Here is a 25057-nt window from a genome sequence, read left to right as displayed (position 1 = left end):
TTGGTCATCTCCTCTGCAACATCTTCAGGAAGATCGTTGCGGCTGTGTCTCTGAGGGTCATCCTTTCGGCCCGTGTACTCGCACATTAAGCCGGGGCGGCGGCTCAATGGGATCACCCGCCAGGAGATCCAGACCCGGACCAAGTCGATTCCGTTGAGACCATTGCCCAGGAGAGCCTTGATCTTTTTTATGGTGGGGAGCAGAGGCTGGCGCTCCGCTGGAGTCAGCTTGTCTGACAGTGGGTGTGTTGACTCCAGACGCGATGGGCGAAAGCCGGGCAGCGGACTTTCATCAGCCGGTGACGTGTCTTGGCAATAGAACCAAGTCATGTTCCAGTCCTTTGGGTGACTCGGCGGCTCGGCATAAGGGAAAAGACAGTCTCTCCGTCTCTGAATGGAGATGCCGCCTAGCTCCAAACTTGGCCCGTTGGCGCACTCGTTCTGGCGATTCAAGTAAAAAAGCTCTCTGAAGAGCAGCAGACTAGGTTCTTCTCCAAGGTAAACCTCGCAGAACACTTGGAAGTTGCAAATATTGCACACTGAGTTGGGTCCTATGTCCTGAGGCCGCAGATCGAAGAAATTCAGAACGTCTCTGAAAAACTTTGAGCCGGGCGGTGCGAAGCCCCGGCTCATGTGATCCGCAAAAATGATCACCTCACCGTCCTTTGGTTGTGGTTTCTCTTCTGACGGGTCAGGGGCGCGGTAGGACATGACATCCTTCTTTGGCAGGTGGCCGGACTTGACAAACTCTGCTAGCGTTTCGTTGGTGACATTGGACCTCATCCAATTGCAAGTGATAGAGGCTTTAGGAGCTTTGGGAGGCATGGTGAAAGTCGGCAGCCTATGATAAAAGGAAACGTCCGGTTTAAGTATAAGCCGGAGGAAAGTTGTAATTCAGTATTAAGTGGCGGCTTACGGAGGGGACTAATGACATATATCTAAAGTACACTAGGCTATTTAAGCCGCCTGAAGTATTGAGAGTAATTCGATTGTCTACGGCCTTATCATAGATGAGCCGGAAAATTCTATGGCGCATGGTCTCCTTTAAGTCGGAAGGTTCTACAGCGCGTGGTTTCTTTAAGCCGGAAATGTAAACCGCCATGGCTCAATGGGGGCAGTTTTTTACTAAGTGTGGTGAAAACAGGTTTCACACTTTACGGTAAATATTTTGGATCAAAATGGTCGGGTAAAATGAAAATCTCTAGACCTAAAGGCAGATGCAGGGGAGTTCTTGAGCTCGAATGAGGCCTTTATGCAGTGAACATAAGTCTACCTGTGTTTGAAATGGGTGCTAAAACATCTACCGCAGTGGTTCCATACGGGCTAAGATCAAAAAGGAGCAGTAAAAAAGAAAACTACCGGAGCTTGTGGGCGATGGCGACGAACACGAAGAACGCGGACGAACCCTACGGCAGATCTATTCTACAGGACAAGCAGGACTTACAGGGGCTGGAGAGTCGCGGAGGTCGTCGCGTTTCTCTGGTCAGATCAGGGTGATGCAGCGGCCTGAGCTGGTGACGACGAGAAGACCCGCGGCGGCGACGGCGGCGGAGCTCGAGCAGCACGGGACAGTGAGAGGAAGGAGACGACAGAGGAAGGAGAGTGAGAAAGGCCCGTCGGGCCGGCCTATTTATAAGGGCGAGCTCATAAGTGGGCGCGAGAATCAAGGAGACCACGGCGTGGTTATCTCCCCACGAAACGCCTCGATTTTCGGGATGACAGTAAAGGTAAAGATCCGTTGCGGATCTGGCGGAGTAAAAAACGGGCTTAATGGAAGATGACGTCACGGCGGATTATCCGGAGTCCAGAGGATGACGTCACGCCGGGTTATGGCCTTCACACAATTGTAAGCCGGAGGTTTTCTGTCGAAGGAATGGAAGATTGACATGAGCCGGCTCAAATCAATCTGGGGCCTAATGTTGAGGATATAGACCTTAGAGTCACCCGCCAGGAGGGGCCGGGTTACTCATATGGTCATTGCCAGAAGCCCGGCGCCGAGCTTAAAGACGGTGGGCCAAAGACGGGCTTAGGACCCGGATATGGCTTAAGGCCCGTAGTTACAATCATTATTATGGTAGAACTTGTAGTGTAAGGCAAGAGTAGTCGAGAGTCCGAGCCGGACACTCTTATGAGCCGGCCGGGACTCTGAGAACTGCTGGGCGTCAGCCTTCCTATATAAAGGGACGACCCGGCAGCGGTTTTGGGGCGAGAACAATCTCATCGAGAGCCGGGCATAGCAGTTTAGCTCCCTGGTGATCGTAACCTTAATCAATACCACCTCAAACTGGACGTAGGCTTTTACCTTCATCGTAAGGGGCCGAACCAGTATAAACCCTCGTGTTCCTTGTCCCGCATTAACCCCTTCAAGCTTCCTAGCTGCGATGGCTCCACGACTAAGTCCTAGCTTGAGGACATCTGCCGTGACAATTCCACGACATCTTAGGAAGCAAAGAAAATTTTAGGAAACAACAGTCCCGTTTAAACTGCGAAGCATTTTATTTTTTTTGGAAGCAACGATCTTGATTTGGAAGCATTGATCCTCACGATTGGAAACAGGTGAAATAAGAGCTTAATTGGAAGCAACGATCTTGATTAGGAATCAAAATTTGCTTCCATTGCAATTTTCTTTCGGGAAGCAACGATCTTGATTAGGAAGCATTGGTCCATACGATTGGAAACAAATAAAATAGCTTATTTAATCATCCCTTGATTTCCGAAGTCGTTAGGAGAAAATAGGAAAGAAATTATCGCAGTTAATGCCAAATCCTGCATGCAAACTAACTCACGTAGGAATTCAGCTAGCAGATCGGATGATGTGCATGCTTTCAATCGAATGGCCACAAACTAGTCTGATAGGTAGCAAATATCAGTAGTCTGATGCCTAGTGCTTCCCATTAAGTCCTATCGTAACCCTCCCCGCAAAAACACTTTAAAGACTATTAAAATGCCAGGAGGATGAAGATGTTGTTAAGCCTACCTTAACCCTCCCCGCAAAAACACTTTTAAAACTATTCAAATGTCATGAAGATGAAGTTGTTTTTTTTTCTTTAAAAGTTTGGGCTTTAAAATCTGTCATTTTCTATCTTCTATTATATCTGGGAGATGTGGATGTGATTTGGTAGCCGCGTTGGTGCGGTCATGACCTCATGAGGCCGAAAAAAATGTGTAGTATGTGTTTTTTTTGCGAGGAATGTGTAGTAGTATGTGTTTGCTAGAAATAAATGGAAGGACCAACTTTAATCTACAACTCCCCTAAAAAGAACTTTAATCTACAACCTTTTTTTATGTTGCTCTCAGCTAAAAAAACTTTTCTTCACCCGCAAAAAAACTTTTCTTACTCTTAGATTTTTTCTTATTTGGTGACACCTCAAAAAAAATATTTGTCGACGGGGAGGCCTTGTGTTTTTTAAAAGGAAAAAAAATCTTATTCTCGGACGACTGATGACTAGTTCTGCTATAACAACGGGGCCAGTCCAGCAGCGGCAGAAAGCCCTGTGACATCCACAGCCCTACCAGACAGATCCGGGGACCCAACCAATCCGCCCAACCAACATCGTACTCCGGCCCGGCGGCGGCGAAACCACCGCGCGGCGATGGCGGACGGCGCCAGCAGCAGCGGCGCCGGGGCCGGCGGACGCGGGGGCGGCGGCGGCGAGTCGGTGGTGATTGACTACGGCCGGCGGCGCACGACCTGCGGCTACTGCCGATCCACCGGTCCCACGAGCATCTCCCACGGTACCAATCCCGGAATTCCCTTCCGATTTGAAATAGTAATAACATCGGCTCTGCTTCGGCCCGGATCGATCCTTGTTGCGTGTGGAACTGCTCGTCAGTTCTGGTTTCTGTCTGGAGACGACGCGCTATGCGTAGAAGGCGTAGATCACCCCTGAATTGAGTTTCAGGCGTAGATGCTGTTGCCAAGGGAATCAAGCCACGATGTTAGGGGGTCTAGATCACCCCGAGATGAATCTTAGGCGTACATACCCCTGCTAAGGGAACCGAGCCACCAAGGCGAGATGCTCTCCAGTTGGGGTCGTGTAGACTTTCTGCCTACAGTCCTCACATTTGAATAAGGCATGCCTAGGCTCTAGGCGATAGCAAAACGCCTATGCGCTTTGGTCAGAAAAGCGCAAGGCCGTGGCAAAACACACAATTAACGCCTAGCACTTTATAAAACTTTGATAATTCTAATCAAGTGGCAAATTCAATTGGACACCGCAGCAATAAACATCTCTGACAGCCGCCAAGATCATGACCGGTGGACGTATGTCTGGGGGTCCTCCACCTTCACGACGCACAAATACTACTCCTGCTTCAGAGACACAGTGGCACATCAATCTTTCCGATGGTTATGGAAATCCAAGTCCACAATGAAGATCAAAGTATTTGGATGGCTGCTCCTCTCTGACCGCTTAAACACAAGAAACATGCTCAAGAGGAGACACTACAATATTGGGGATGACCATGATTGTATCCTGTGTGGACTGCACATTGAAGAGACAGTTGAGCATTTGTTCTTTGAATGTCAGTTCACTCAACCTTGCTGGGCGAGCTTCGGCTTGTCCTGGCAACAAGGGGGGACCAGGCTTCAAAATGTTGAGGTTGCCAAAGAGACATGGGCTCGGCCGCTGTTTATGGGAACTTTTCTTCTAGCAGCCTGGAGCATTTGGAAGGAACGAAACAACAAGCATTTCAGAGGTATAGCACCATCCAAGGTCTCCTGGCTGAAAAGATTCAAAGAGGACTACTCTCTCCTAGCTTATAGGGTTAAGGAGAAACACAAGCACCTCATTCCTTCTCTCTTACATACCCTGTAACAAACCAACTCCCCCCAACCCCCAAATGGGGTGAATGTAAATAACTATGTAATTGGCAGACTTTTATTCTTTTAATTTAATTGCAGTAGGAGGTGCTCCTACTGTTTCAGGTTCAAAAAAAAAAAACTGTAGGTTTGTGCATTTAGGCTGTGAATGCTGGTCATTGCTTCTCTGTCTTTCTTAACTTGTTAATATGTGAAAAATTTCAAATAGCTTGGTTTGCGCCTCACCTTGTGTCACTTGTAAGAGTCAGCCAATTCCATTTTCGTAAGATGTAATGAAATGAAAAACATGCTATTGTCATGCGGAGTGATAACTCTTAATGTTCATTATGTTTTTGACGATAAACAACTAAACAAGTTTAAATGGTCAATCTCCTTCCTCCCTTGCCGTTACCTTCTCCCCTTCTTTTTTCATTTCCTTATCAAGCATCTGTTTATATGTCTATGAGTCTATCACAACAGTTTGTGCTACCATGGTGTGTCTACTGGAATGTCCGTCTAAGTGGTCATCAATTGCTGTCTTGCCATTGTCGTGTTAGGTTGTATTGGCATATTCTTAGGCCTGTAAAATCATTATTTCTGTCAACAATGAGATACATAACTTTTGTGCTTCTTGGAGTAAAGTTATTGTGCTAGTTTCTTATCCTATTAATTTTACAGGTCTGTGGGCTAACAGTCTGAAAGCTGATGACTATCAAGGTGTGAAGATTTTTTGGCTCTTACCTTTTCTGTTAAATATCCATTTTTTGTACAGTTAGCTAATTCATTGATATAGATTTAGAGGCTGGTTGTTTGTTCTGTTCGCACATGTAATTTAATATGCTTCTGATATTCGAAATATTAACCAGTAAATTTAAAATTAACACAATACATATAGAATTAAATAATTGATAAAAAAATCAGATGACATTTTGAGCAAGACCAAATAAGTTCTTACATAAGGTCAAGGAAGTTCATGATACGCGATAGTAGATATATAGAACCATACATGGGAATCAGTGGAGGAGCCAGGAATTTGCTCCTGGGTATTCTTGTAAAAAAAATTGGCCAAAGCAATATAATGGAATAACAAATGTGCAGTAAGATGGCAAAAGTAATGACTCAATGACCATACATCGTTAATAGTAGCAAAATATCATTGTGGCAATATCTCTAACAATGTGGCAGTGGCAATGTTTCAGACAACAAACTATAGCTACAATCAGTGGCAGTGACAAACAATTACAATTTACAAGAAAAAATTAACAAAGTAGCAATCAATCAGTGGCATGGCAGTGGCGATTTACAAAATAAGTTTCAGATTGGTTTAAAAAACAGAGGAAAATCACCTTGGTGGTTCCGTGGTTGGTGCCTGTAGATGGATGCAGTACTAGATGGATGGCGTACTGACGTAGCAACTCTCGACGGCTACGAAGGCCGGAGGTGGAGGGAGCTGGAGCAGTGGCGGCGCCAAGGGGAGGCCCAGTGCCGCAGCGGCTCAGCCCTGCACGGACCGCGGAGGCCGGAGGCGGAGGTGAGGGCCAGAGGGGAGGGAGAGGGGCAGAGAGCTAGATTGCTGGATCAGGATGGCTGGAATCGCTTGCCGTCGCCGGCGCCGTCAGCTAGGTTTGGGGACTCTGCATCAAGGGAGGAAGAGTGGGAGACGGAGACCAGTTGCGTGGCTGTTGTGGCTCAGAATGGGCTGCTCTACTGGGCTCCAGCATGTATACATGTATAGTCAAATTTTTTGGGTTCAAATTCTTTGGTATTCCAAGGAATGCCCAGCAATACCCCGAGCACCGCCACTGATGAGAGTGCATACGATGACATGCTTTTATATCTTCAGGATATTGGGATATCAACATTTGGCAACACCAAGCTCCACCATGTTACATTTTCATCCATCTAATTTATCAGTTTATCACTGATTGCCCATTGTTTTATGATCAGTGCACCTACCGAAAACGACAAACATATCCGAACTGTGATATATGGAAACAACAGCAGGTTATGTAAAATCAGATTACTTAACAAGGAAGGAAATTTGCATATTTTCATATCATGGCAAGAACATTTATACCATGAAATAAGTGTATTCACAAAAGCGATGCATTTGTTAATTATGGATTTAACTAGAGGCTTTATAGAGAAGCAGAATGGAAGTGAGAGATGGAATAAGCTGACTTATTTGTATATTAAAACTTTATTTGTCTGTATTGTTCCACGTAATGTGACTCTTATATTTTCTTGAGAAGAATTGCTTTTGTTGCCATGGTTTTTACCATGATTAGAATGTTGATTGTCGTTTACAGCTCTTCTTGACCGTGGATGGAGGAGGTCTGGCAGTTTTCTCTACAAGCCTGAGATGGAACGGACATGCTGTCCGGCATATACTATACGTCTGAAGGCAAGTGATTTCATTTGTTCCAAAGAGCAAGACCGTGTACTTAAAAGGATGCAAAGGTACATGTTTGTTTGTCTATTTTCTCTCTTCTTCTTTGCATACGCCACATGAAGTTTATATAATGTATATTTTATAGCCGAGTCTTTAAATTGTCTTATATCGTGTCTTCACCTTACCCCCCTGTGCAGGTTTCTTGATGGAGAGCTCGAACCACAGGTTGGAAGTCCACAGTGCAAGAATAACCCTACGAAACGTTCACTCAATGAACCTATGAATTCACCAACCTTGAAAGTATCCAGGGTATCAGCATATGAATTTCAAACAGCCACGGGTCCAAGTTTGGACAAAGAAGATGAGTTTATTAGTTTCCTGTCTAGCAAAATCAACGAGGCAATAGGTACGTGCTTCCAAGGTGGAATGGTAGGTTCTGATGTTGAACTCCCTAAAGCTGTTGTGAAGACTGTTAAACCTCAAGTAAAAAAGAAAGTAGGAGGAGCAGCACAAGAAAAGAAAGGAGGAGCAGTGCAAGATTTGGTGTACTCATGTAATATAAGTTTCCAACTGGCTGCAGTAATTAAACGTGCATTGTCTGAAGAAAAACGTGCAGTATTAGGGGACCTTTCTCCAAATTGTATTGCAGAAAGGCTGGTGTTGACAATGGAACATCATGGAGAAATAGCTGGTTTTGCAGTGAAAGCCTGTAATGGCCATCTGAACTTCTACTCAGCCACTATTCAGCCAATTCAGAACCATACTAGCATTGATACATGTGCACAAGCTTCTGATAGGCCGACTAGCTCAAAACAAAGCTCTGTGAACAAAAATGATGCAAGACATAATAAAAAAGCAAGAAAGCTGGAATTTAAGATGGCAAGATCGCATTTTGACCCTGAGGAGTTTGCTTTGTACCAAAGATATCAGACAAAAGTTCACAAGGAAAAGACAGTTACGGAAAGCTCATACAAGAGATTTCTGGTGGATACCCCAATTGTACCTATTCGCCCAAGGAGTGGTGATAATACAGTTCCGCCATGCGGTTTTGGTTCATTTCATCAGCAGTATAGAATTGATGGAAAACTTGTGGCAGTTGGTGTAGTTGATATCCTTCCGAAATGTCTCTCAAGCAAATATTTGTTCTGGGATCCTGACCTTGCTTTCCTATCTCTTGGAAAGTATACAGCTCTAAAGGAAATAGATTGGATCAAGACAACACAGAAAAGTTGCCCCAGCCTTGAGTACTATTACCTTGGTTATTATATACATTCCTGCAATAAGATGAGATACAAAGCTGCATATCGACCATCAGAACTTCTCTGTCCAGTTCGTTATGAGTAAGTTGTTTTTCCTCCTATTCTGCAAAAATATCCTATTCTCATGCAAATGCAATCGGAATAAGTCTATTTACCCTCACCAATTCTTTCCCGAGCCTGTAAGTCATTTGTCAACTCCTAAGTCAGGCATTTGACAATCCTCATACCATGAAAACCGGTTTAGGCTGATGTGGGTACAGCTGAAGAAAGCAACCCGATCCTAGGTGCTCCCTACCATATTAATAATTGGGTTCCTCGCCTTCCTGGTTGCTCCATTGTGACTTTCTCCACTGGCCCTGAGAAAATCCGTCGCTGGTGGCCTTGTCCCGCATACCTCTTGAGTTGGGGAACAATCGGCAAGGGCTGGATCTAGATGCAACCTTCCCCAAATCCGCTCCCTGGTCTCCACCCTCGATGCACTCAAGGAGAGAGAGAGAGAGAGGAAGAAATTGAGTTTGTAGAAATACATCGGATGGTAACATGGTATGCTCCATTGCTTATTGTAATTTAATTTGCTAATCCAGAAAGGGACGAAGTTGAGTGGTATCCTTGTGGCACCCATGTTAGCAAAATTTGAACATGTAGGTGTCACATGAGCCAAAACCATGGTGGTTTAGGCTTTATGGTGAGATGCATGTTCTGCATTGGTTTTAGGAGTTTGAGGGCGTCAAATGCCTGGTTTTGAAGTTAGGGGCTGATTCCCAGACTCGGTGAGAGTTGAGGGGGTAGGGTGCAATAACAAAATACTCAACAAAATACTATTAATATGCAGTTTATACGTGGCATCAAATTGGCGCCATTGCATAAAATTGGTGCCATTTGATTCATATTCGAATGTGCTTATCAAATGTGATTTTGTCACATAAACCACATATTAATGAGGTAATTATTGGCCAGAGCCTTTTTTTCAGAAGATGCAAAAGGCTTGCATGTCATTAAACTAAGAATGAAAGAAGTTATGTTACAAGGGGTAATCTCTGCAGTCCGCACTAAGAACAGTAGATACAGTGACAACCATATCTACCTACAGACATGGAAAGAACCACGTGATTCTCTCCCTGTCCCACGACCACTGGCCTACCTAATAAGCAGAAGAGTTTCTCTGATTGTTGCAACTACTATCTTCCTAGTTCTAGGCTTTTTCTCAAACACGCGATCATTCCTCTCCAACCAGATGTTGTGCATGCACAAGACTGCCATAGTACTTTCGAAATGGAGGGAGTACTTTCTGGGTAAGGTATATACTGGAGTCGTAGGAAGTTCAAATGCATAGAATTTATCTCCTTTTTAGAAGGTGCAGTATATTTCCGAAGTAATCTGCATGGGACTTCACGTCATATTACATGGGCCGCTGAGCATAGATTTTGACATTCTTAATATATTATCTGAAGTGGTGTGGGTTTTCTTTGTCTACTGATTTATTGACAGTTACATTATCTTTAACTCTTGATGCTGCAGGTGGGTGCGCTATGATGCTGCGAAACCCTTACTAGATAAGAGCCTGTATTCTGTTATATCTGATTTCTCCACCATGGCGCAAGATGAAATCCCACAACCACACGCTTGTGGCCCTTGTGACGAATCTTCAGCAAAAAATGACCACAGTGAGACTCCTATTGACGAGGATGACGAGGACTCAGAGTCAGACTATGACGAATCAGACATGATGGTTGATGAAGAGATGGTTCATTCAGAATCCAAAGGTGATACAGCTGAGGACTGTTCTGGCGTAGATGTTGAAAATGTTATCATGGACCTGAGCGGCTCTCGGGTTAAATACAAGGTATATACATAAATTTGAGCTCCAGCCTAAAAAATGTGATCTTAGTTGTAGCTGGTCGATGCACTCGAAAGGGGGCGTACAGTTAGGCAGGCATTTATTTTGCCTTCCTAGCATCCATTATCAAATCATTGGTAAAAACTTCAACTTCTGCTGCTATTAATCCATCCTTTTGTAAGTCTTTTGCATGAAACATCTAACTGAAAGCTCTCTGTTTTGGGTTTACCTACTAGTTTGACATCCATTCATGCTGCTGCATATAATTGGTTAAAACTGCACAATTGATGTCTAGGAAACTGTGTCTGTGAGGTGTTCTTTTGAGCAGTCAGCCGTCATGTTTTGGCCGTTTGGGCCGTTGTGAAACAGTTTGTTGATAGATGTCCTATGTATAATCGCTCATGAACTTTATATCTTTCAGGAACTTCACAGCGTTGTCGGGCCGATCGACAGGAGACACCTGAGTGAGCTGGAAAGGCAGCTGAGCCGATACGCGAAAGTTGTTGGGAAGGAGCTGTCTGACCGTATCGTCTATTCGCTTAGCTGAGCAGCAAACATTCTGCAGGGACAACGCAGCGCAGCCGTCCGAAACTCCTCTCCGATTGTTTGTGCAAGTCCTGTAGAAAACCAGATAGATAGACGGCTGGAAACCGATGATGCTGTTGTTGTCAATCGATTCATAAAAAAGTCTCTTTTGGTTCCAGTGGCAATTGCCCGGACAGCAACTTGTGCTGCGCCACAAGCGATTTGATTTGGACGTGTATATGGTTGTCGGGATTATCACAACGGAAAGCGCATGCGTACAAGTCTCTCCTCTGGTTCCCGCTGCAATCGCCCAAATATGGCTCCGTTTGTTTGGGCATTTGCTTATGGTTTTACAACTTCTCTACTTTGGCAAAAAAGCCAAAACTTCTAATTAGGTGCTTTCGTTTTGGCTTTGGCTTATACCATCATATGACAATATTGATTCGTAAGTAAAAGGCTGAAGCGAAAAGCCCTCTTTAGAATGTTTTGTGGTTTTTTTTGTTAAAGTGAAAAAACTGTAAAAACAGAAGGGAAAGTCCAAACAAACAGGGTATGTAGTGCCACGCGCATGCAGCACGCAATGCTACAACTAGGAGTATCTACAACTCCCTCCGTTCCTAAATATTTGTCTTTTTAGAAGTTTCAAATAATGACTATATACGGAACAAAATGAGTGAATCTATACTCAAAATTCGTATGTGGTGATCATTTGAAGTCTTTAGAAAAACAAATATTTAGGAATGAAGGGAGTACTAGGCGTGTGGTTGGTATCAAATTATCGGAAGAAGTCTGTGCTGGGGCTTGTGCGGCATCGCGTAAAAGGTGTGTCATCGGTCGGGGCGTGGCGTAGGGCCGTGCCCGTCCCCCCGCGCACGCATGCCGCCTGGGGAGAAAGGCCAGGCCAGGACGCGCGGCAACAAACCCGTGAACCGTGGCCGGGCGACGTGTTTGGCCACTAGTGCCACCGTTCATGGCTACCCACTCACTAAACGCATGCTAAACGGGTGTCAGTCATGGCTACCCAACCCAATGAATGCATGGTCGGTCCTGCTATTTCTCAGCTGGTAGCACCGCTGCAACGGGAGTGCATGCCACGAGATGAGCCGGGTATGGTTGAAAGGAACGCTACTGGAAAATTGAGTACACCCCTTTTTAGTGATGATGGGGACAAGAACAGTACAACTTTAACCATAGCGAAACTGTTGGTACGCACTGTACTGCGTCTTTGTGTTGTACGCGTGTGTACAGCTTACGCAGCCCTCGCCCGTCCAGAAAAGCTACTACCCCCGTTTCAAACTAAAACCATGATACTTAGTTTGAAACGGAAGTATATATGAAATAAAATTGTGGTGTTGTGTGTGTGGTGATTATCCGCCGGTGTATCCGTGTATAGAACAAGTTTATCTCTCTGGAGGGTACCAATCTCGCCAATCATAGGTGTCATGCGGCTTCACTCGACTACTCCCTTCGTTTCTAAATATAAACCTTTCGCTGGAGATGTGGGGAAGGGGGTATTAGTGAGCCTTTCAGTCAATTGGAATCCGTAGGTATTATCTACATTGCCTACATTTTTAAGGAAGGGAAGGGGTGGGGGATAGAGGGATAGGGGAGACAGCCTTGAAGAAGAGCTAAACACACACAAACTAGCAACAAGATTATTAGAAACGTAGTAGAGGGATGTAACCATTGCTCATGTAAGTAGGAGTCAGATCGCTGTTAGTCACTAACTTCGCTGGTTTTGGCCGTGTCGAGGGCCATAGTGCAGCATGGTTGCGCTCTGGACCTGCAAAAGTTCCTATGCAGAAAAGAACGTAGTAGAGGGTGGATATAATAGAAGTTAGACACAAACACGACGGGACTCTTAAATATTGTATTAAGTCGAGGCGGGCGTCAAATCCAATCAGACGGCACAACGACATGTAAGAGCTTCGTGGCGAAGGTCCGTGCACGTGCGGGTGGTCTCGTCTGTCCTCGATAGCAAAACGACAAAACCATGGAATGTCCGTCGCAAAAGCAAATCTATGCCCGCGACGAGGACCAGAACTAGATTGTCGAAAAAGATAACAGACCGTTGTTACCGTATTGATTATTGTACGGCATTGTACGACCGTCAAGCGGGAATTTATTATTGGGACAGACAGACGGGTAAAACAGCGGTAACCCCGTGTACCTCGATTCTTGCGTATACTTGTTAGTGGAGTATAATACTTTTTTAATTACCAATGATAAAAAAATATGCGATGTCCGTACGGCATCTTTGTGCTAGTGGAGCGATCAGTACACTGCCACGAGCAAACGGGCCATGAAGCAGATATTTTCCCTAGCTGGCAGTGTCACAGGCCGTTCCCGCACTAACAAACGCATGGTAAACGGGTGACGGTCACGGCCACCTTACCCAGTGAATGCATCGTCGGTCCTGCCATTTCTCTGCTGGTGCCGCGGGACCGAGAGGGCCTCGGTGCGTGCCACGAGCTGAACAGGAAAGATCACCCCTTTTTAGTTGGTGAGGGAACAGCTTTAGCCATAGCATAACTGTTAAACAAATATAAAAGCGCTTAGATTATTAAAATAATGATTTGAACAATTCTTTATAGAGGAAGTAGAGTAGTACGTACTAGTCCGTCTTTACGTATGTCAGTAGTAGTAGTATATATCTCTAGATTAGAGGATGGCAATCTCGCCGTAATCATAGTGCCATGTGACCATTTAGGAGGTGTTTGGTTCCCAGTTTTCCATCCGGTGTCCCAACATCGCAACCCTATACGTTAATCATGTTTGCTTCGCTTTGCCCACCCCTCATCGTGAATAAATCACGCCAGGGGTCCTTGTTTTCTCGCCGGTATTCATTAGCGTTACAACAATTAATCAAACAAGATTTGATTTTGGCCCATACTGTTTTACATTAACGATGTAAACCCATTATCGTTACATTTGCGTCAACTAGCAAAAAAGTACACTCGAAACTAGGAGGAAAGTACATCATTAACAAGATAAGTGTGGCATATGTAATTAAAAAAATTGACTACCTCACGTGCGACAATTTTATACGATGTTGTATGACGGCGAGGCTGATGAGTGGGGCATGATGGATGAGAGCACACCGCACTTAGGTGACATGTGTTTGATTATCGTTGGAGTTTTGTCATGCGCACAACAGCATCATATTAGTTGCGACAAAGGCGGGAGTCTTAAATAATGCGCTACACTAGTACGGACATCGAAACTAGTCAGGTGGCAAAACGACAAAGAAGAGATCCGTGGCAATGAGCGCCGCACGTGCAAGCGGTCCCGTCTATCCTCGGCAATGAAACGACAAAATCACAGAATGTTCGCCGCAAAAGCAAATCTATGGCAGCGACAAGGAGAACTAGGTTGTCGGAGAGGGCAACGGTCCGTTATCGTCGAACCGATCCTACGAGGCGCCGTCAACGAGAGTTCATTATTAGGGACGGACAGACCGATAAAACGGCGGCAGTATACCTCACTTTCTACAAGATCAACGTGCACTCGTTTGTATTCCTATACTTGTATAAAATAATTACCATAAGATATTCGTTGTCCGTACGGCATCTCGTGCTCGTGGTGGTACCAGAACTCTGCCAGTCACTGACGCTCCAGTACGGCAGTACGTTTCATCTCTCTGGGATGCCCCGTACCAGTGGCACTATCTGTCCGTAGTAAAATACTCTTGCTTGTCACTCTTTTTACCATCGTGCTGTTTGTTCACGGCAGTGGTCAGCATCAGTTCGAGCAACTCCAATTAAACGACCTATTTTGTCCGCACGTGTCCGAGAAAAAACACAGCCCAACGCACGACTTTGCGTCCGTTCAAATCCATCTTTGTCTCAAGTTTGGGTTATATTTAGGTTAGAGACGAACACAAAATAAATTTTTTTGCGTCCTCTTCATCCGCCTCTGTACACTCCATGTGAGTGATGATCTATCTGTCATCAAAACAAGAGGGGGCCACCCACCCATCCCACCACCTCTCTCCTCCTTTTCTCTCTTTCTTCCCCATCCACGCCACCAGGCACGCCGATGCGTGCGTGGCGCCGGCCGCTTCCGCCTCCGTCGCGAGCACCTTGCCAGTCTCCACCGCCATGCGTGCTAGCTGGCCACCGCTGGCCGCCTGTCGTGCGTGCGTGCTGGTGCTGCCGTCCGAGCTGATCCGACTGCGCGCGTGCTTGGCCTTCGCTCGCACCGCTCGCCATGGCCTCCGCTCGCACAGCTCGCCGTGGCCTTCGCTCACCCTCCTCGCATAGCTTGCCGTGGCCTTCGCTCGCCCCGCCGTCACCGCATTGGAGCTCTCGCGCCCGGTAGCCTCCATGCTCGTTGCGTCTAGCCGCCATGCTTGCCCGCGCCCCCACCGTGCCGTCTTCGCTCGTGCGTTAGAGCTCGCCGCGCCTAGCCGCCATGCTTATTATTTTTTATGACATGTATTAGCATTTTGTTTGTTAAATTTAAGGTCAAATTTTGGCACATAATACAAAGGGATTAATAAACCAGGACGAAGGTAGTAATAGCCAGCTGGAGCACGAGCCCCAAAACGTTTTGTGAGGTTGTAAGGTTGATCAACTATTAATAAAGTAGTACAAATTTAATTTTACTATTATACATGCCGGCTGTTAGATTGACTCTACATGACATGACAACTTTTTATAGCCGGTTGTTGGTCGTATTACTAAACATGTTATGAGTAACATCACAAATACAAAAATAAGATGAATTTATAAGTTAATAAATGAAATGTTGTAGTATGACATTACACATATATTATTCCTCATTTCGGAGATAATAATATAAAGTAGTAACATACGTAAGTTACTCCTTACTACTATGGATAGTCTAACGAACGCATAGTAAACGGGTGTCAGTAACGGCCACCTTACCCAATGAATGCATCGTCGGTCCTGCCATTTCTCTGGTGGTGCGGCGGTATCGAAAGGACCTCAGTGCGTGCCACGAGGTGAACAAGAAAAGAAAAGATCACCACTTTTTACTCGGGGAGAGAACAACTTTAACAATAGCATAAGCGCATGTACAACGCATAGCCTCAAGGTGATGCCTCGCATGTCATGTAGGATCAGATTTGACTTAAAGTAGGTTCGGATAGGGAAGTGGGATCCTTTTCAGGAGGCGGGTGCTTGAAAAGAAAAAAGTGTGGTCCGATGACAAAAGCTGAAAATGTTGGAATGAAAAATAAAGATGCATATATACTAGAGTCTTTATTTTCTATTTCTTAATGAGGCCCACTAGTGATAGCTTGCATTAGAAAGAAAAAATAAATATAGATGCCTCAAATTACATTTTGTCATAAAACATATGTATCCATATGCCACCATTGTACATGCTATAACAGTAGTAGTACGTAGTGCCGCGTCTTTTGCGTACGTTTATATATCTCCAGACTGAGGATGGCAATCTCGCCGTACTCATAGTGCCATGTGAACATATGTTGACAACTAGCACAAAATACACTAGAAACTAGGAGGAAAATACAGCAAAAACAAGATGCACGTGGTATATACAATATATATAATAGAAAAATAACTACCTCACGTGCGTCAATTTGTGTACTCTACGATGCTCTACGGTGACGAGGCTGATGAGTGGGCCATGATGGATGGGCAGACCGCACTTAGAGCAACTCCAGCCGCGTCCTCAGAAAGGCCTTTTCAGGCGATTTTTTTCGCGCCAGTGCTGAAAAAACAGTCCAGTCGCGCCCCAGAAGCCCGATTTTCGCCGGCCTGGGCCGAAATCCGCCGGCGGACCCAGGCCGAACCCGGCGCGCTGGGGCACCCGGGGGCACCGGGCGAGTGGTTTTTGCGTGAAAAAGCCGCGGGCCAGCGGCGTCAGTGACACCGCGCATCGCCTCCCCCCAACACCTCGGTTCCCGCGGGGAATCAATGGCAAGGCTGTCGCCGCCGGTCAGCCTTGCCATTGATTCCTCACGGGCGGCGCGTCACGGGACGGTGCGCCGACGCCTCCCCTTCCTCGCACGCGTACACACGGGCGCGGCGCGCCTATATAAGCCGGTGGCCTCGCTCGCCTGTGGCCACACCAGCCCAGCCCTCGCCGCCGAGCTATACCTCTCCCGAGTGCCGCCGCCGAGCCTTCCCTCTCCCTCTTCCTCTCCCGAGCGCCGCCGCCCAGCCCCTCCCTCTCTCTCCCCTCCCCGATGGCCGAGCGTTTCCCCGGAGACGAGGCGGCGGCCAACGGCTTCGGCCGCCGCACGCTCCGCGAAGAGGAGTCCTGGCTCCTATTCCAGGCGAACATCTCGACGCCGCCGGACATGCGCGCCGGGCCGACAGGCTGGAGGCTCAGCAACGGGGGAGTGCCCATTCCCCCGTTGCCCGACGCCGTGGCCAAACCCTCCTACTTCGCCGACGAGAGGTCGGTGTCGTGCGCGCCTCCCTCACCGACGCCCAGCTCTCCCTCCCCCAGTACGCCGCCGACAACCACGCGGCTTGGGCGGCGTACTTCGAGCGCCGTCAGCAGTAGCGGATGGCGTCCACCAACGGCGCGCCGGTGGTCGGCGGCCTGAAGAACAGCGACGGGCGCCACCTGTGGTGGGGCGTCCCGGGCCGCACACTCGAGGGCGTGCTGACGCACCTCGAGGGCGGCAACGACCCGCCGTTGGCGTACCCCCCGGCGAGGGCGGCCGCCCCGGCGCACCACCGACGCGACAGGCCATGGGCGCCAAGGAGGTTCGGCTCCTCCTCTTCTTCCTCGTCCTCGCGCTCCTCCGGCACTCCGGCGTTGCTCGGCGTCAAGGCCGAGCCCGCGGCGGAGACACCGCTCGGCCGGCGCACTCGCAGCGCCGGCATCGTCATCAACGAGGGCGGCCGGCGCGCCTCCTCGTCGGCTCCTCCTCCGCGCTTCGTCAAGCCAAAGACGGAGCCGGGGCTCGCGCCGGTGAAGGCAGAGCCGGGGCTCGCCGCCGTGAAGACGGAGCACGGCGAGGTCGAGCGCGACGACGACGCGGCCCTTGAATGGGCACGCCAGGACTCCCTCAAGATGGCGAGGGAGCGCCAGTGCGCCGCCCTGCAGCGCTTCGCGGAGCGCCGCCGGGGCCGCGACGAAGGAGGAGTCGTCGTCATCGACGACAGCGACGACGACGACGCGCCGCCGCCGCCACCAGTCCGCCATGGCGACGCCGGGTCCAGCAGGGGCGCCCGCGTCAAGGAGGAGAAGGCCGACGACGACGGCTACTACTCGGTGTTCAGCCAGTTTCTTTTAGATTAGTTTATTATATATTTGCTATGTAATGAAAATCGGCGAACTTTGTCGAAATATATGCCCAAGTTGGCCGAAATTTGTCGTGTTTAGCCGAACTTCGCCGAACTGTGCCAAAATTTGCTATATATTTTTAATTTTTAAACGCGCCTGGGGGCGGCCCTGGGGACCAACTCGCCCCAGGCCCATTTTTTGCGCCGGCTCACCCCCAGGCGGCGATTTTAGGCGCCCCTGGGGGGCCAACGGCTGGAGATGCTCTTAGGTGACACATGTATGATTATCATTGGTGTTTTGCCGTGCGCATAGCAGCACCGTATTAGTTGCGACAGACGGCAGGAGTCTTAAATAATGCACTACACCAGTGCCGGCATCGAAACCAGTCGAGCGACAAAACGACAAAGAAGAGATCCACAGCAATGAGCCGCGCACATGCAAGTGGTCTTGTCTATCCTCGGCGGCGAAACGACAAAACCACGGAATGTTCGCCGCAAAAGCAAATCTATGGCGGCGACGAGGAGAACTAGGGCCCTGTTTGGATTCATAGGTTAGAGTTAGTTTGGGTTAGTTTGGACTCAACTAACCCAAAAATATCCAAACAGGAGGGTTAGTTTGGGTTAGATGCATCTAACCCATTCAAAAAATCTAACCCACCCAAGAGGTGCTTATTTGGGTTAGTTCTTCTCGGGACCACTAAAAAACACATTTTTCTCTCGCTCGGCCGCAGCAGATCCCTCCTCACTTCCTCGAAACTTCTCGTCTTTTCCCTCCTTCCCTCTCGCACCGCTCGTGAAGGCGCCTCGCCGTATCCGCGCTCCATCTAACCCTGCCATCCAAACACCTCTTTGGCTAGAGTTAGTTTAGGGCTGATCAAGATTAGAATCTAACTCTAACCTCTAACTAAGTTAGAGTATCCAAACAGGGCCTAGATTGTCGAAAAGGGAAGCGGTCCGTTATCGTCAAACCGATCCCACGAGGCGCCGTCAACGAGAGTTCATTATTAGGGACAGACAGACTGGTAAAACGGCGGCGGGAGTATACCTAACTCTCTACGGGATCAACATGCACTCATTTATACTTGTACTACTACCAGCAGTAGTAAATCGTACTAGTATAAAATGATACTATAAAATATTCGCTGTCCGTACGGCATCTCGTGCTCGTGGTGGTATCAGTGCTCTGCCGGTCACTGACGCTCCAGCACGTTTCATCTTTCTGGGATGCTCCGTACCAGTGCCACTATCTGTCCGTAGTATACTCGTGCTTGTCACTTTTTTACCGTCTTGGGAGGAAAGCAAACGAGGGAGGCATCGGGTACCTACCAACCCGCAGGCCGCAGCGGAGTGGAGTAGGGCGGAGATTCGCTCGCTCTCCCCAGACGAGATATTTTCGCCGCCCCGGCCCCCGGCCGGCACACTGCTCGGCGCCCCATGCACGCCCATGACATGACCTGTCGACCTCGCCAGTACAGGACAGCGGGCCCTGCTCGCCCAGAACAGCATCGATGCGCCCAAACTGGCTCGGCAGCGCGGGCGGTGGCCGCTGTAGCCATCAAGTGGAAGCGCTGAAAAGGTGATGCCGTCCTCTATGGCTCTATCTATGCTCTGAGTAGTAGGTGAGGTGAGAGATGGCTCTCCACCACACGAGGGAAAAGAAAAATGGCGAGAGGATAATGCGGGTCGCAAACTCCTAGAAGCGGTGGGCTTGGCTCGCGGGACGGTTGTCTCCGTCTCCACTCGCGTCGGGAGCGGCGGCGGTGACGCGGGGGAGCGCGCGCGAGCTCACGTGACCGACACCCGGGACCTCTTTGCCAGGTGCGTCGGCTGGGGGTGGGGCGTGGGCGTTGGTCGTTTCCGAGCTGCGGATAACGGCGGCTGACGGGGAAGGCTGAAGTTATTGGCGCGCGCGGGGTGGCAACTGCCAACGGACTGGGCCCCTTCTCGTCGGGGATCGTCTCGCGGATTTTCATTGTGAGTAGGGCTGTAAACGAGTCGAGTTCGAGCGAGTTCGTGTTCGCTCAGCTCAAACATTAAAATTCGAGCGAGCACAAACTGAGTGAAGCTCATGATCGAGCTGTAGAACATGACTCATGCTCAGCTTGCAACGATCTCGAGCTAGCCTCGAGCTAAATGAGACAGTGAAATTATAAATTTATGACTATCTCGTCATTCTCGGAGGGCTCATCTTGGTATCTTAGGCCAACTAGCAATAAATGGTGGTCTTCATTCGAAAAACAAGAAAATGAAGGTGCATATGCTGGGAACTTTTGCCAAAAATAACAGGATATTTAACACATACTCGATCACGTATCATAATTAGGCCTAAATCTCAGCTACACTTAAATAAGCTTCCATGTTTGCTAGTAAATAAAATGAAGAAAATTCATGAACATCATATATGGTAACAAATTACCTTATTTCTATTTAATATGTGGCATTATCATTTAACATAATAATATCATGTCGAGTTATCGAGCTAAAATCGAGCGAGCCAATATTGGCTCAAGATCGGCTCGTTTCTCGGTCGAGCTACATAAAGTGTTCAAACTCAGCTCGTTTCTTTTCGAGTCGATCTCGAATCGAGCCAAAAAACGAGTCGATCTCGAGCGGCTCACGAGTCTCGAGCTTTTCTTGCAGCCCTAATTGTGAGGTCACGGGTGTGACTTGGCAAATTCGATTCCGGCGCGGCCTCCACGCTGACCGGTCACGCCTTAAATAATACATTCCACGTTCGGATACCTTAAATTCATATTATTACATATAACGTAAGCCGATTTTTGAGCAGAGGTTGTCCGGCAGCACCGTGCCCATGCCCGACGACCGGCTGCGAACCTCAGTGTTGGTCCGGTCGCCGACAAGGTGGAGTGGGGCACGGGACACGAGCCGGCTGATTCAAGGTGCCACCGTCTCCCATGCCCTATCTTCCTCATCGGAGTTCGGGAACCTGGATGGTGCTTGTGGACGTCAGATCGATGATGAATCCGTTCTGGAACGAGCCGGGGACATCCACCAGGACGCGGTTGCGGCGCCCGCACGGGTGCACCATACGAGGTGCCGGAGAATGCGACTCCGCCTCGTCGACATCCACCGCGGCGAGCGCTACCGCCGCCTCTCGCGCCCGCTGCCTCGCACGACCGGCAGGCCGCGCCATGTTTGCGCCGGACGACACCCATGCCGCGTCCTGCTGCTCCGTGCGCCAACGTCAGGGTTGCGCGTCCGCCACCGTATTCGAACGCCAGACGGACCGCACCACCTCCGGTGAGGCAGCAACGGCACACCTAGTGTCGGATCCATGCGCCATTTGGGCAGACACAATGGATTCCCGATGGAAGGAGTCCGCGCGCTGCCTCGCACGGGCTCCTCCCCGGAGCGGAGGAGCGCAAGCGAGACGGACATCTCCTTCTCGGGGCCGCGTGGGATGAGCTCAGAGTCGACGGATCTGGAGGTGAAGGACTCGGATCTGCTGCCTGCCAAGCCGGAGAAGGCCAGAGATCGCCGGACGGGAGTTTGGGTGATGGAGGAGAGGGGAGTGTGGTTGCTAGGGTTTGGTCCGACGAGTGGATGAGAAGGAATATATGTGGGGTCGGGTGAGCCATCATGGGCCGGGTCCGACGTGGCGGACGCGCCAAGCCGCGCCCTATATCTGCTCCATATTTGGGCTGAATATGAGGGGTACCGATCAGCCCGGGCGTTTGAGGCCTGTTTGAGGCGCCCGTCTGAGTCAAAATTTCATGACCGGTCAGTGACCGGGCCCGCCCGGGCGTTTGAGGTGGGTTTGAGGTGCCTGGTTGTAGATGCTCTGAGCAGGGTGTGTGTCAAGAGGAGGGGTGTAAGTAAATAAATAGAAGAGTAAAAAGTCCTAAAAGAATTCCAAATGTATGATGTAGGTCCTAACAATTTAAAATCATTCACCACAGGTCTTAGATGTGTGTAATTCGTTCATCACCGGTTCTAAAAGTATTTTAAGTGTGTCAAATAGGTTCTAAAGGTTATGGGTAAAATCCGAACCTTCTTGATGCATTTGGAATAGTTTTAGGACCTTCAGTGTATTTTACTCTAAATAGAGTTAAAGGGTATTTTTGCGGTCACCAATTTGCACGCTCTTTTTAATAAAGGGGAGGCAGACCAGGCGCCAAATTCATGTGTCAAACTTAGTTCAAATATTCTCTCCGTTTCTTTTTAGTCCTTATATAAGATTTGTTTGAAGTCAAATATAGTAAAGTTTGACTAATATTATAAAGAATATATCAACATTCACGATATAAAATCGATATCATTAGATGCATCATTGAATTAACTTCCATGTTGTATATCTCTAGTATTGTAGGTATTCATAATTTTGTATATAAATTTGGTCAAACTTTATGAAGTTTGACTTAAGGTGACTTGGCACATGGCATCCGTCAGATCGACGGTGGCGGGGCAGACACACCTAATACATTGGTTGCAGAGGAGCCGTAGCTCCGAGTCGTCGTGTTTTGCCGAGGTCATATTTGGGTCTTGAAGAGGCTGGGTGTGGCGCATCGAAGTGGTCCACCAAGAGGGGATTTCGTGTTGGGGAACGTAGTAATTTCAAAAAAATTCCTACGCACACGCAAGATCATGGTGATGCATAGCAACGAGAGGGGAGAGTGCTGTCTACGTACCCTCGTAGACCGAAAGCGGAAGCGTTAGCACAATGCGGTTGATGTAGTCGTACGTCTTCACGGTCCGACCGATCAAGTACCGAACGCACAGCACCTTCGAGTTCAGCACACATTCAGCCCGATGACGTCCCTCGAACTCCGATCCAGCCGAGTGTTGAGGGAGAGTTTCGTCAGCATGACGGCGTGGTGACGATGATGATGTTCTACCGACGCAGGCTTCGCCTAAGCACCGCTACAGTATTATTGAGGTGGACTATGGTGGAGGGGGCACCGCACACGGCTAAAAGATCAAGCGATCAATTGTTGTATATTTGGGGTGCCCCCTTGCCCCCGTAGCAAGGGAAGGAGGTGCGGCCGGCCAGGGAGGAGACGCGCCAGGAGGAGTCCTACTCCCACCGGGAGTAGGACTCCCTCCCTTCCTTGTTGGAATAGGAGAAGGGGGAAAGAGGTGGAGGAGAAGAAGGAAGGGGGGCGCCGCCCCCCTCTCCTTGTCCTATTCGGACTAGGGGGAGGGGCGCGTGGTCCTTGCCCTGGCCGCCTCTCCTCTTCTCCACTAAGGCCCACTTTGGCCCATTAACCCCCGGGGGGTTCCGGTAACCCCTCCGGTACTCCGGTAAAATCCCGATTTCACCCGGAACACTTCCGATATCCAAATATAGGCTCCCAATATATCAATCTTCATGTCTCGACCATTTCAAGACTCCTCGTCATGTCTGTGATCACATCCGGGACTCCAAACAACCTTCAGTACATCAAAACATATAAACTCATAATATAACTGACATCGAAACGTTAAGCGTGCGGACCCTACGGGTTCGAGAACTATGTAGACATGACCGAGACACGTCTCCGGTCAATAACCAATAGCGGAACCTGGATGCTCATATTGGCTCCCACATATTCTACGAAGATCTTTATCGGCCAGACCGCATAACAACATACGTTGTTCCCTTTGTCATCGGTATGTTACTTGCCGGAGATTCGATCGTCGGTATCTCAATACCTAGTTCAATCTCGTTACCGGCAAGTCTCTTTACTCGTTCCATAATACATCATCCCGCAACTAACTCGTTAGTTGCAATGCTTGCAAGGCTTAAGTGATGTGCCTTACCGAGTGGGCCCAGAGATACCTCTCCGACAATCGGAGTGACAAATCCTAATCTCGAAATACGCCAACCCAACAAGTACCTTCGGAGACACCTGTAGAGCACCTTTATAATCACCCAGTTACATTGTGACATTTGGTAGCACACAAAGTGTTCCTCCAGTAAACGGGAGTTGCATAATCTCATAGTCATAGGAACATGTATAAGTGATGAAGAAAGCAATAGCAGAATACTAAACAATCGTGTGCTAAGCTAACGGAATGGGTCAAGTCAATCACATCATTCTCCTAATGATGTGACCCCGTTAATTAAATGACAACTCATGTCTATGGCTAGGAAACATAACCATCTTTGATCAACGAGCTAGTCAAGTAGAGGCATACTAGTGACACTCTGTTTGTCTATGTATTCACACATGTATTATGTTTCCGGTTAATACAATTCTAGCATGAATAATAAACATTTATCATGAAATAAGGAAATAAATAATAACTTTATTATTGCCTCTAGGGCATATTTCCTTCAGTCTCCCACTTGCACTAGAGTCAATAATCTAGTTCACATCGCCATGTGATTTAACATCAATAGTTCACATCACCATGTGATTAACACCCATAGTTCACATCGTCATGTGACCAACACCCAAAGGGTTTACTAGAGTCAGTAATCTAGTTCACATCGCTATGTGATTAACACCCAAAGAGTACTAAGGTGTGATCATGTTTTGCTTGTGAGATAATTTAGTCAACGGGTCTGTCACATTCAGATCCGTAAGTATTTTGCAAATTCTATGTCTACAATGCTCTGCACGGAGCTACTCTAGCTAATAGCTCCCACTTTCAATATGTATCCAGATTGAGACTTAGAGTCATCTGGATCAGTGTCAAAAACTTGCATCGACGTAACCCTTTACGACGAACCTTTTTCACCTCCATAATCGAGAAACATATCCTTATTCCACTAAGGATAATTTTGACCGCTGTCCAGTGATCTACTCCTAGATCACTATTGTACTCCCTTGCCAAACTCAGTGGTAGGGTATACAATAGATCTGGTACACAACATGGCATACTTTGTAGAACCTATGGCATAGGGAATGACTTTCATTCTCTTTCTATCTTCTGCCGTGGTCGGGCTTTGAGTCTTACTCAATTTCACACCTTGTAACACAGGCAAGAACTCTTTCTTTGACTGTTCCATTTTGAACTACTTCAAAATCTTGTTAAGGTATGTACTCAATGAAAAAACTTATCAAGCGTC

General features: G+C 48.0%; 1 protein-coding gene across 2 annotated transcripts; it reads left to right on the top strand.

Annotated features, from left to right (window-relative positions):
• Positions 1-3465: 3465 nt before the first annotated feature.
• On the top strand, positions 3466-11099 carry LOC123182193 (arginyl-tRNA--protein transferase 2). Of its 2 annotated transcripts, XM_044594690.1 has the most exons (7): positions 3483-3734; positions 4221-4697; positions 5479-5517; positions 7110-7260; positions 7390-8532; positions 9970-10294; positions 10710-11099. In XM_044594690.1, the coding sequence occupies exons 1-7, from the start codon at positions 3593-3595 to the stop codon at positions 10833-10835; spliced, it is 2403 nt and encodes an 800-aa protein (XP_044450625.1). In that variant the 5' UTR covers positions 3483-3592; the 3' UTR covers positions 10836-11099. The 2 variants fall into 2 exon arrangements, with proteins under 2 accessions (XP_044450626.1, XP_044450625.1); XM_044594691.1 differs by lacking the exon at positions 4221-4697 and having other exon boundaries at positions 3466-3734.
• The last annotated feature ends 13958 nt before the right edge of the window (positions 11100-25057 follow it).

This window comes from Triticum aestivum, chromosome 1D (assembly GCF_018294505.1).
Source record: "Triticum aestivum cultivar Chinese Spring chromosome 1D, IWGSC CS RefSeq v2.1, whole genome shotgun sequence".
In the NCBI taxonomy this organism is placed as follows: domain Eukaryota; kingdom Viridiplantae; phylum Streptophyta; class Magnoliopsida; order Poales; family Poaceae; genus Triticum; species Triticum aestivum.
This window is presented reverse-complemented; position numbering and strand designations above follow the sequence as displayed.

Coding starts and splice junctions, on each gene's coding strand:
- LOC123182193 (XM_044594690.1), top strand. CDS start 3,593: ATGGCGGACGGCGCCAGCAGCAGCGGCGCCGGGGCCGGCGGACGCGGG. Junction 4,698..5,478: donor AAACAACAAGCATTTCAGAG/GTATAGCACCAT, acceptor TTAATTTTACAG/GTCTGTGGGCTAACAGTCTG. Junction 8,533..9,969: donor CTCTGTCCAGTTCGTTATGA/GTAAGTTGTTTT, acceptor TTGATGCTGCAG/GTGGGTGCGCTATGATGCTG.